The sequence below is a fragment of the Rosa rugosa genome, chromosome 5, assembly GCF_958449725.1.
Source record: "Rosa rugosa chromosome 5, drRosRugo1.1, whole genome shotgun sequence".
NCBI classification, from domain to species: Eukaryota; Viridiplantae; Streptophyta; class Magnoliopsida; order Rosales; family Rosaceae; genus Rosa; species Rosa rugosa.
Genome location: NC_084824.1, coordinates 976,578 through 987,198, shown reverse-complemented (window position 1 = coordinate 987,198; position 10,621 = coordinate 976,578). Strand labels below are relative to the sequence as shown.

The 10,621-nt window shown below is 36.9% G+C and overlaps 1 protein-coding gene across 1 annotated transcript; it reads left to right on the top strand.

Moving 5' to 3' along the window:
• The first annotated feature begins 1,026 nt into the window (after positions 1 to 1,026).
• On the top strand, positions 1,027 to 8,920 carry LOC133709044 (uncharacterized). Its single transcript, XM_062134649.1, has 10 exons — positions 1,027 to 1,251; positions 1,624 to 2,064; positions 2,883 to 3,220; positions 3,592 to 4,792; positions 5,343 to 5,696; positions 5,970 to 6,207; positions 6,405 to 6,569; positions 6,676 to 6,849; positions 8,521 to 8,765; positions 8,891 to 8,920. The coding sequence occupies exons 1-10, from the start codon at positions 1,027 to 1,029 to the stop codon at positions 8,918 to 8,920; spliced, it is 3,411 nt and encodes a 1,136-aa protein (XP_061990633.1).
• The last annotated feature ends 1,701 nt before the right edge of the window (positions 8,921 to 10,621 follow it).

Sequence of the window (10,621 nt, the reverse complement as noted above, 5' to 3'; positions counted from 1 at the left end):
TCCACTATGAGTGTAGATAACCCTGATAAAATTTCAGATCTTTTCATATAGTGGTTGGTCAAAAAACGCTGCTGGACCTCTTACAGGTCTAGTTTTCCAAGCCTCTCTAGACAAGGAAGTTGGACTGATTGTTTGAAGGCCTTCCACTCAAATCTAGCTCTGGCACTCTTCATAAGAAATGATCCTTGGGATTTCTAGATTTAATCTGGAAAGTGTCAGCTCATTTGAATTTTGTTTGGTTAGTCTGCCGCCCCTCCTTCCTTGTTTAGCTCGGTTTCTCCTAACCGAAGTAGGAAAATGTGCTAAAGTTGACTTTTCATGCTTCCATGCTTCCATGCTTCTATAGTAGGCTTTATTTAGCCTCTAAATATATATTTCGAACTTGTCGACAATATATAGCTTGAGCCACTGACATTGGCTCAATTTCTCCAAGACGTGCCTTGTCAGGCCAAAATGCTCATTTTGGGTCCAAACAACCACATATGAAAATTACCATTTTTTTTTTGTTGAGAAAATATGAAAATTACCATAAAAACGAAGTCCGCATATGATAATTGCTAATTTGCGATCTCTATAACTGTATCTTGAGGCCTGTGGTTGTCAGGCCCATCCGTTTTGACTTTTTACTATTGGTTTCTGCAAGCAGATATGCGTTGATGACGTCATGCGTCTGACGCTTGAGGTACTCCACGATTGACGTCATCCAACCGCAAACGCCCTTTTTCATTTCCCACGCTACTAAGAATCTAAGATGAACAATAAAAGCTGGAAATACCACAGCCAGTAAACTCACTTTACCATTGTTCAAGTCAGGCAAGAACATTTCTTTCATTTTTCTTCACTGGCTTTGATTATTCTAGCTAGTGTACAAGTCTAAAAAAGAGCACCATTGGTTTGGAGGTCAACTGGTCAAAGCAGGGGGGAACTTCTCTTGTAAGTAGATGGAAATCTTTACCAAATTAATGTTTGTTTTCACTTTTGGTGAAATTTGTAATCAGCCAAAATGGTTGGTAATTAATCTTGTACATGGCTTTCCTTGTTCTTGTATACAGCAATGCACGCAGTGCTACATCGTTGATCATCTTTCAATCTGACAAAGAAAAAGCTATTCTGTTTGATCTAATTGATTACATGCAGGTTAAGAGAAGCAAGTGCATGTTGATCATGATGGAAGGTTCAGAAAGCTTCACTGACACTGTGCTTTCTTGGTCTCTTGAAGACATATGTAATGAAAACCTTTACAAGCACCAGGTATCTGATCAGATCTATCTAGAATAATTTTGTGAAACTTGTTTATCAGATTGACTTGATCACCAGGCATAATGAATGCTTTTCCCATTATATGATTTCACTGCGTTTTAAATTCTATGAGCCTATATCTAGTATCTACAAGATATTTTATTTGTAACATCACTTTGCTTAATCTTTTGTGTTTTTTAGGTGGAAAAGATATTAAAACTAAGTAAAACTTTATTTAGTTGTTTATACGTTAATTTTCTGATACTGTCCTTCTTTTGAAGTACTTATGCTCGATCTGCCTTCGGACCTTTCTAGGTTGGAAGCCCTGAATCATTTCAGTCCGACCTTCATCAATATTTTGCTTCTTACAAATATCATTTATAGGAGGACACTCGAGCTCAACTGCAATGCAGGATCGGAACCATGTATAAAGCACCATTTGGTAAAGTAATTTCTATACAAGAATCCAATCCGCATGGAACAAAGCAATACAATGTCAAAGTTGATTCTTGGAGAAACAGTGTCAGTAAGGAATGCAAAACTAGGCCTGGGGATCTTTTTATTTTGGCAGATGCTAAAGCTGAAAGTGTTTCTGATTTACAAAAGGAAGGGAGATCATTGGTGTTTCTAATAGCCATTGAAGTATTCCCAAAGAGTAGGAGTGAGGATGATGGTACTTCTCTTCATTTTAAGGCCAGAACATCAAAAAAGTTTGACGTCAACAGTGGCATTCCGACATCATTGTTTATCATTTTCTTAGAGAACATAGGCCCAAACATAAGAATAGACAAAGCTATGCACATGTGCACAAGTGCTAGATGGAGGGTACAAACTACACTACTTTACAGTTCGATCAGCTTTCATTTCTCTTTAATTTCCAAAAACTTCTTATTTTATTAATTATTTCCAAAAATTGTTGTCCAACTTTGCTAGGTGATTTTCAGTGATAACTTTCTCAAGTCATTCGAGCAACTGATCTCATTTCGTACAAAGATGTCAATACTCAGTTTGCTACTTAAGCTTTCCAGTGGATGGAGGTCTAAAAAAAGTAATGTTGATATAGTTTGTAGAAGCTCTTCAATGATCGTGAAGAAATTCAAAGTGGAAGGCCTATATATTGTTTGTTCAACTGATGTTGTAAAACATTTGAGATACATTCAAGTTTTAAAAATATGGGACATATTGCCTGATCTGTACACTGTCGAAACACTGGAAAATCGCTTAGATTGTTTTTTTGTGAGACATACAAATGGTTTTATCAAGCTCTGCTGCATGAAGTATTTTGAGGGGTATGTCTTACGTTCTAATATTTTTAAAGTGATGTTGCATGTATTTACTCTTTTCTGATTTTATTTGGAATAATATGAAGATGGAAAATTCTAGTATACGTTAATGTATGCCATACATCTTGATACAACTGTTTCATCTTCAGTTTCTTTGTTTAGAAAACAGTAATTAATTTTTGTGGTGTGTCAATTGCAACCAGTGACTTGGAAGTTCCAATGAGCTGGCCAGCCTCCTTGGATGTAATCCGATATAAGGATCTTAGCGTCACTAGTGATTCAGTGGATGACGTGTCTAAGGATGAAAGTTATGTTGAAAATTCAAAGGTCAGTGAGAGTTTGTTGCTGATGAAATTCTAGTTATTCTACTCCTTATCATCTGGGGTGGTGAATCACTTGCTCTCTGACCGTGAGGGTAGAGAGTTGGTTCTCCCATTTGAAGTTACTGACGAAGAAATGGAGGCCATACTTTACAATAGAAGTACCTTCATAGCTGGGCGATCAGGCACTGGGAAGACCACTGTTTTAACAATGAAGTTATTTCAGAAGGAACAGTATTACAATATGGCAGAGGAAGGATTGTCTGCTGTCGAGCAGAGTTCTGGAGGTTTTAATGCAACTGTTTTACGCCAGATATTTGTAACAGTTAGTCCAAAACTCTGTATTGCCGTTAAGCAACATGTTTCAAACTTGAAAAGGTAAGTGGGTTATTTCATGAATACATAACTGATGCTTGAATATAATTAAAAAAATAATTGTTTATTTTCTCTGTATATCTACATACTGAACTGTGAACTCTTGATTTCAAATGCACCATTTTCTTCTTTTAGCAATATTAGATATCTAAGACAATTTATGTTGCTCTATATTAATTCATTGCAGATACCTTGTTAGTATGTAACTGAGTTACTGTACAGTACATGTATTTATGTATGATTCATTCATGTGTATCTCTGGAATAAGTGAATAACTATTCACTACAATTACAAAAGCTTGAACTTAAAGTTACCTTTGAAATACATAACTTCATATGATGACTAATATGATATTAATTTTTGCATCTCTACAGTTTTGCTTCTGGTGTTAGCTGCCATTCAGCTGAATTCGGCTCGATCGGTGATCAGGATGATTGTGATGATACAAAAGCAGAATTCAGGGATCTCCCGAATTCTTTTCTTGATATTCCTTCCAAGTGCTATCCTCTTTTCATAACATTCCATAAATTTTTAATGATGCTGGATGGAAGTTTGAGTAATTCATACTTTGAAAGACTCCTTGACAACCTAAAACTATCTCGTAGTCCACTACAAAGTTCAAGATCAACTTTGCTGAAAAGCTTTATGAGGACAAAGGAGGTCAATTACGAAAGGTTTTGTTCATCATATTGGCCTCATTTTAATATGAAGTTAACGAAGCGGCTTGATGCCTTGAGAGTCTTTACGGAGATTATTTCTCATATCAAAGGTGGTCTTAGAGCTTTGGAAGCAGGTGATGGAAAACTCAGTCAGTCGGATTATGTGAAAATGTCCGAGTGCCGGGCTTCCAATTTATGCCAGAAAGAGAGAGAGATAATATATGATATTTTTCAGGCATATGAGAAAATGAAGACAAGAAATGGTGAATATGATATTGCTGATTTTGTAATTGATATTCACCGTCGGCTCCAACGTGAGAAATATAAGGGTGATGAAATTAATTTTGTGTACATCGATGAGGTACAGGATCTAACGATAAGTCAAATCATGCTGTTCAAGCATATATGCAGTAATGTTGAGGAGGGTTTTGTTTTTTCGGGTGATACGGCCCAAACCATTTCAAAGGGTATTGATTTTAGATTCCAAGATATACGGCATCTGTTCTACAAGAAGTTTGTCTTGGATTCAAGAAGCAATGAGCATAACCAAAGGAATGACAAAGCAGAAATCTCAAAAATATTTCATTTGTCTCAAAACTTCCGCACACATGGTGGTGTACTGAGGTTATCACAGAGCATAATTGATCTACTTTGTCATTTTTTCCCCGAAGCTATTGATAGTCTGAATCCTGAAACAAGTCCAATACATGGGGAATCTCCAGTTTTGCTTCAATCTAGAGAAAATGAAGATATGATCGTAAAGTTATTTGGGAGTAGTGCTACTAATTTTGTTGGATTTGGAGCTGAGCAGGTCATCTTGGTGCGTGATGCTAGTGTTCAAAAGGAAATTTCTAACCCTGTTGGGAAACAAGCTCTTGTTCTTACTATTGTGGAGTGCAAGGGGCTCGAGTTCCAGGTGGTTACAATGTCTATCATTTAATTTGTTTAGTCTTATCATATAAAAGCCGTTGATGATATAAAGCTATGGTATGTTAACATTTCTCATACATCAACTATTTTTACCACTTTAAGAACTCATGTTACCACTTTGAGGACTAATATTACTATTTTGAGGACTCATATGGTAAACTAAGAAAATTTACCACTTTAAGGACTCATGTTACCACTTTGAGGACTAATATTACTATTTTGAGGACTCATGTGGTAACTAAGAAAATTTACCACTTTAAGGACTCATGTTACCACTTTGAGGACTAATATTACTATTTTGAGGACTCATTTGACCACTTTTAAGGCAATTGTATGCATGTCATACGTTAACACATTGTAGAATTTTCCTTCGTGTTGTTGTCCTTAGTATTCATCTACCTCGAAAGATTCTTCTATTTATTTTACTTTCAATTTCTTTGGCTATATATACCATCTGTCATTAATTAGTTTATGTGCGATTCATGTCTTATGTTTGTTGTTTGTTCACTAGTCTTACATACATGTCTTTTTTGTAGGATGTACTTTTGTACAAGTATTTTGGGTCATCACCCATAATAAATGAATGGAGGCTGATATATAATTACATGAAGGAACATGATTTGCTTGATCCCACTTTACCTAAGCCATTTCCAACCTTTGACAGGGCGAAACACAATTTCTTATGCTCTGAACTGAAGCAACTATATGTTGCTATTTCACGTACAAGAAAGAGATTGTGGATTTATGAGGACATGGAAGGTCTCTGCAATCCCATGTTTGACTATTGGATAAAGAAAAGTCTTGTACAAGTGAGGCAACTTGATGATTCCTTTGTAGAAAATATGAAAGTTTCAAGCAGTTCAGAGGAATGGAAATCGCGTGGCATGAAGGTTTGTTTAATTTCTAGTGTAGTAGCATGGGATTGAAAATGAAAGCACTTTTGCTGCTGGTGGTGTTGTTACTGTTGTAATTAATGTTATCAAGTCTCATTATGAACAAACAGAATGAGGGTGTATATGGTTACTGTTATGATTACTTTAAGTATCATGGTGTTATCACTATGATATTAGGATGATCTTACAATTTGTTCTTGTAGGATTTTCAGTTTTCAATTTTTTATTTTTCTTTTTTGGGATCTAACCCATGTTATTTGTATTCTGTAGCTATATCATGAGCGTAATTATGAAATGGCTACTATGTGCTTCCAAAATGCACATGATACTTACTGGGAAAGAAGGTCAAAAGCAGGCGGCCTCAAAGTTATGGCTTACTGTATGCAAACATCAAATCCTGAAGAGGCTAAATCAATTCTTAGGGAAGCAGCTGAAATTTTTGAAGATGTAGAGATGGCAAGTTCTGCTGCCCAGTGCTTTTTTGATTCAGGGGATTACGAGAGAGCAAGTATGAAATTAGCACCCATTATCTTTATCTTTTCGTGACTTCTCTGCCAGTGAAATGGATTTCTTTTTCGTAATATTTTTTTTTTAATGATATTTTCAAGATATCATGTGCTGCATGTGCTGCACTTGACTCAAATTTGTTGCTTGCGTTAAGTTTATATTTCAGGGTCCTGGACTCATAATGTTTTATTGATCCAGGTATGATTTACAAACACAAATGTGGTAAACAAGCACGTGAAAAAGCTGCGGAATGCTTCTTTCTGGCAGAATGCTATGAATCTGCTGCAGAAATATTTCAATCCATAGGCAAGGCAGAGTCTGCTGCAAGATGCTATTACAAATTGCGGGAGAATGAAAGGGCAGGTATGATGTTAAATTTTGTTGTGTTTATGCTGCTATTGAAGTATCATCTGTTTGCACCTGGACTATTAATTTTAAATTTGTCAAGGATATAATTTTATTTCTGCAGGGACTATTAATTTGAAAAGCTCTGGTGATGAACCTGGACTGAAAAGAGCTAGGAAGGCACGTGAGGCTGTCGCCAAGTCTGGCCACGACAATGAGGCAGGAAACGGTGACAGTAAAGCTATGAATCAGAAGTTGGGCGGAGGGAAGCTGCCGACCGGCACTCCCTCGTTGGCAGGTATGATGTTAAATTTTGGAGTTAATTCCAAAAACCATAACCTATTTTGAATGTCCGGACGAAATTTTTTGTTAATTACGGTTCAGTGATTAGGCATCCACATCAGCTTACTTTCCTATATTAGCATGAAACGGTGACACTAAAGCTATGAATCAGAAGTTGGGCGGAGGGAAGCTGCCGACCGGCACTCCCTCGCTGGCAGGTATGATGTTAAATTTTGGAGTTAATTAGTTTTAAATCCAAAACCATGACCTATTTTGAATGTCCGGACAATTTTTTTTGTTAATTGCGGTTCAGTTATTAGACATCCACATCAACTTACTTTCCTATATTAGCATGATGAGTCAACTTCTACTTTTCCACATACCAAATTTACATTTACTCAAAACAATCAATAATTTATTAGTCAATTAATTGAGAGTTAATGTTGTTTTTCAATTAATATGGTATTCTTAAAAACCATACCAATTATAATATGCCATCAACACAACAAAAACCTTAATTGATGCATCGTCATTAAAAAAAATTATAACTTAAATAAAATGATTATACCTTACCATCATTTTTCTACGGTCTATATATATCTTATCTTTTTTCTTCTTCTTTATTCTCATCACTTTCTTCTTGTTTTTACACCTTCATTATAGAATTGTCATGTTGTTCAACTTCATTTTTCAATCAAATAGATATTTCAGATGGATATTTATAAGAAGGTTTTGATCCATCTAAATAGGTAATATTCTACATTGCGCATATCTACCTTTGCACCTTAAGATAAATCGTACAAATGAGAGATATTATGGAAAGGGAGATGCATTTTTCATATCTTAAGGGAAAGGCAAGTTGCTATGGTTTTTTTTTTTTCCGTACTTTTTGATTAGGAACAATGTTAAAACTAAGTTGCTCTTTTTTCATTACCTTGTGCATAGATTTGTTTCCAATTTTGATACCTAGTACAAAGGTAATTTCTTAAGGGGAAAGGCAAGCTACAATGATTCTTCTTCTTTTTTTCTACCTTTTTATTAGGAATCATGTTTAAACTACCTTGCTCTTTTTTATTACCTTGTGCATAAAAATTTGCACTTTTCATACCTATTACAGAGGTAGAGTAGTGTCTGTTTCTTTTTCCCTACCTATTAAGTAAGAATAATATTAAAACTCGACCATGGACTAGTCTATTACTATATCTTTAAGTATTGTTGTGTCAAAGACGCTACTTAGTTTGTCTTATTTTTTCTTTTTGGACTCTATAGATACACTACATTGTTTGAAAATTTATTGACCTTTCATGTAGGTATACATGATATGGTTACATAGATATTTAGTTGCCATATTATTTATTACAATTTCCTTGAGTAGATTTTAGGAATTTGAAATTCAAAATTTCAATATTTAAACTGAAAACAAAGTCATCAAATTATGAGATTTTGATTTGTTTCATTTATTTACCTTGAGGGTCAAAATGGATAACAAAAAAAAGGTGGTTGGACCGCAATTAAATAAAAAAGTGGCCGGACTACAATGAGAATTGATGTAGCAAATTGGACCTTAATTAAAATACCTCTAGATTTTGTTGTGTTTATGCTGCTAAGACTGTATGATATTGAAGTATCATCTGTTGCACTAGCTAGACTCTTGAAATTTGTCAAGGATATAATTTTATTTCTGCAGGGACTATGACTTTGGAAAGCTCTGGTGTTGAACTTGGACTGAAAAGAGCTAGGAAGGCAGGTGAGGTTTTCGCCAAGTCTGGCCACGACATTGAGGCAGGAAAAGGTGACAGTAAAGCTATGAATCAGAAGTCGGGCAGAGGGAAGCTGCCGACCGGCACTTTCTCGCTGGCTTGGTCTGGCGTCGTCGTCGTCTCGCTTCTCGCTGGAGCCTTCGTCGTCCACAGTGTCTACAAGCTCGATCTTGTACTCTCTCTCTATTCACTCTACATTATTATACCTCTTTTGATTTTACAATTTCATTATGAATTAGTGCACGTAAGGTGTTCGATGAAATGCTTGACTCAACTTGCAATCGATGAAATTTGCAGTGGTCTAAAAATCGACCTAGGAGGCGTTAGAAGGCTGGTGACCGACTCGATTTCTTCAAAATTAGGTGGGAATTCAGCTGGCTTGGGCCATCCTAGGCGGGCGTGGGCGTTGTTAGGCGGGTCTGGGCGAGGCTAGGTGCTTGCCGTCTCTCTCCTCTGAGTCATGTCTCTCTCTCTCTCTCTCCCCCTTCAAGTTTCCGAGTATGTTATGAAGCATCAAGTATTCAAAGATCTGTGCTCTGTGCCTAGGGGTGGGCATAAATGACTGAAAGACCGAGAAACCGGAAGGAACCGATCCGGACCGGCCGGTTCGGGTCGGGTTTTAGACTGAAAATAAGTGATTTTGGGCCGGTTCGGTCCCTATACTCAGTGTGCCGGTCCGGTCCCGGTTCTTGACTTGCGGTGACTGCGTGGCCGGTTCGGTCCCTGTACTCAGTTTGCGGTCCGGTCCCGGTTCTTGACTTGTGGTGACTGCGTGGACCGAAAAAACCGAGTTTGTATAGGTGTCTTCCAATTATTGGTTGATTTCGAAGTCTATTGTGTTAGTATGGACATGACCACATGTGATTAGTAAGTAAACCTAAACTCTAAAATCCCAAAACCCAAATCGGTCTTCCTCAGTTCCTCACTTCCTCAGCTCTCTGCGACTCCGCCTCTTTGGCTCTCTCCCTCACAATCGGTCTTCCTCACCAGTCTCACTTCCTCAGCTCTCTGCGACTCCGCCTCTCTGGCTCTCTCCCTCACAACGTCGACAGCAAGGTCATCAAGGCCCAGATTTGGGACACTGCTGGCCAAGAAAGGTACTACTGCTTCTTCTTCTCTTCTCATTGATTCTTTTATGTTTTGGTGGATTTCTGGTTTTGGAGTGGATTTTGGTGCGGAAATGAGTTTGATTTGTGGGATTTGGTGAGTTTCAGGGGCAGATTTGGTGGTTTGTGGTTGCATGTGGGTTTGTTGAGCTCAGATTTGTGTTGTCTCTACATTCCAATTGCTCATCTAGCTATGGGGTTTGCTATCTAGTTTCATTCGAATTTTTCAATTCTGGGTTTTGCAGGCTCAGATCTGAGATCTCCCTTTCTCCCTCTTCTATGTTCTTCATTTTCCCCCAGAGTCCACAGTAAGTGACAAAACTTTGGTTTTGTTTGCGATTTGAGTGACAAAACCATACTTGCAAATGTTGATTGAATGCACTTTTCTCAGTTTATGCTGTTTTATGTTTATATTCCAATGGCTTTTTAACTTTTTTTTGAAATTATTGACTAATCAAAGGTAAGTATTGGTCTTTACAATTTTGGTTATTGAGGTACGTGTTTTTATTTAATTAAGAAAAAAGAAAGAGTTTCTAATCAAAGTTTGAAGCTTCATAGTGACAAAGCCAGCTTGTTACTGACTTACTGGAGCATGGGTTTCTTTACAAGGATGTATGAAGTGGTCCAAAGCACTAACGAGCCACGAGGCTCAGAATAATTTTAGGGTTTGTAGAATTGAATGGAGGAAAAGAAATCGAAATTTTCCAAAAAGAAACAGAGCGACATTGTCCTCTAGCTAGTTGATTAAATGTGTGATGTTTAAATCAATTATGTTTCTAGTTGCTTATAGCGATCTGTGTACTATTTGAATTATATAGTTATAATTGCTCAAATTCTTGTAATTGCAAAACATATAAGTCTGGGTCCAGAAACCAAGTGTGTGTATGTTGTGAATGATTATGTTTTGGTTAATGTGGTTAGC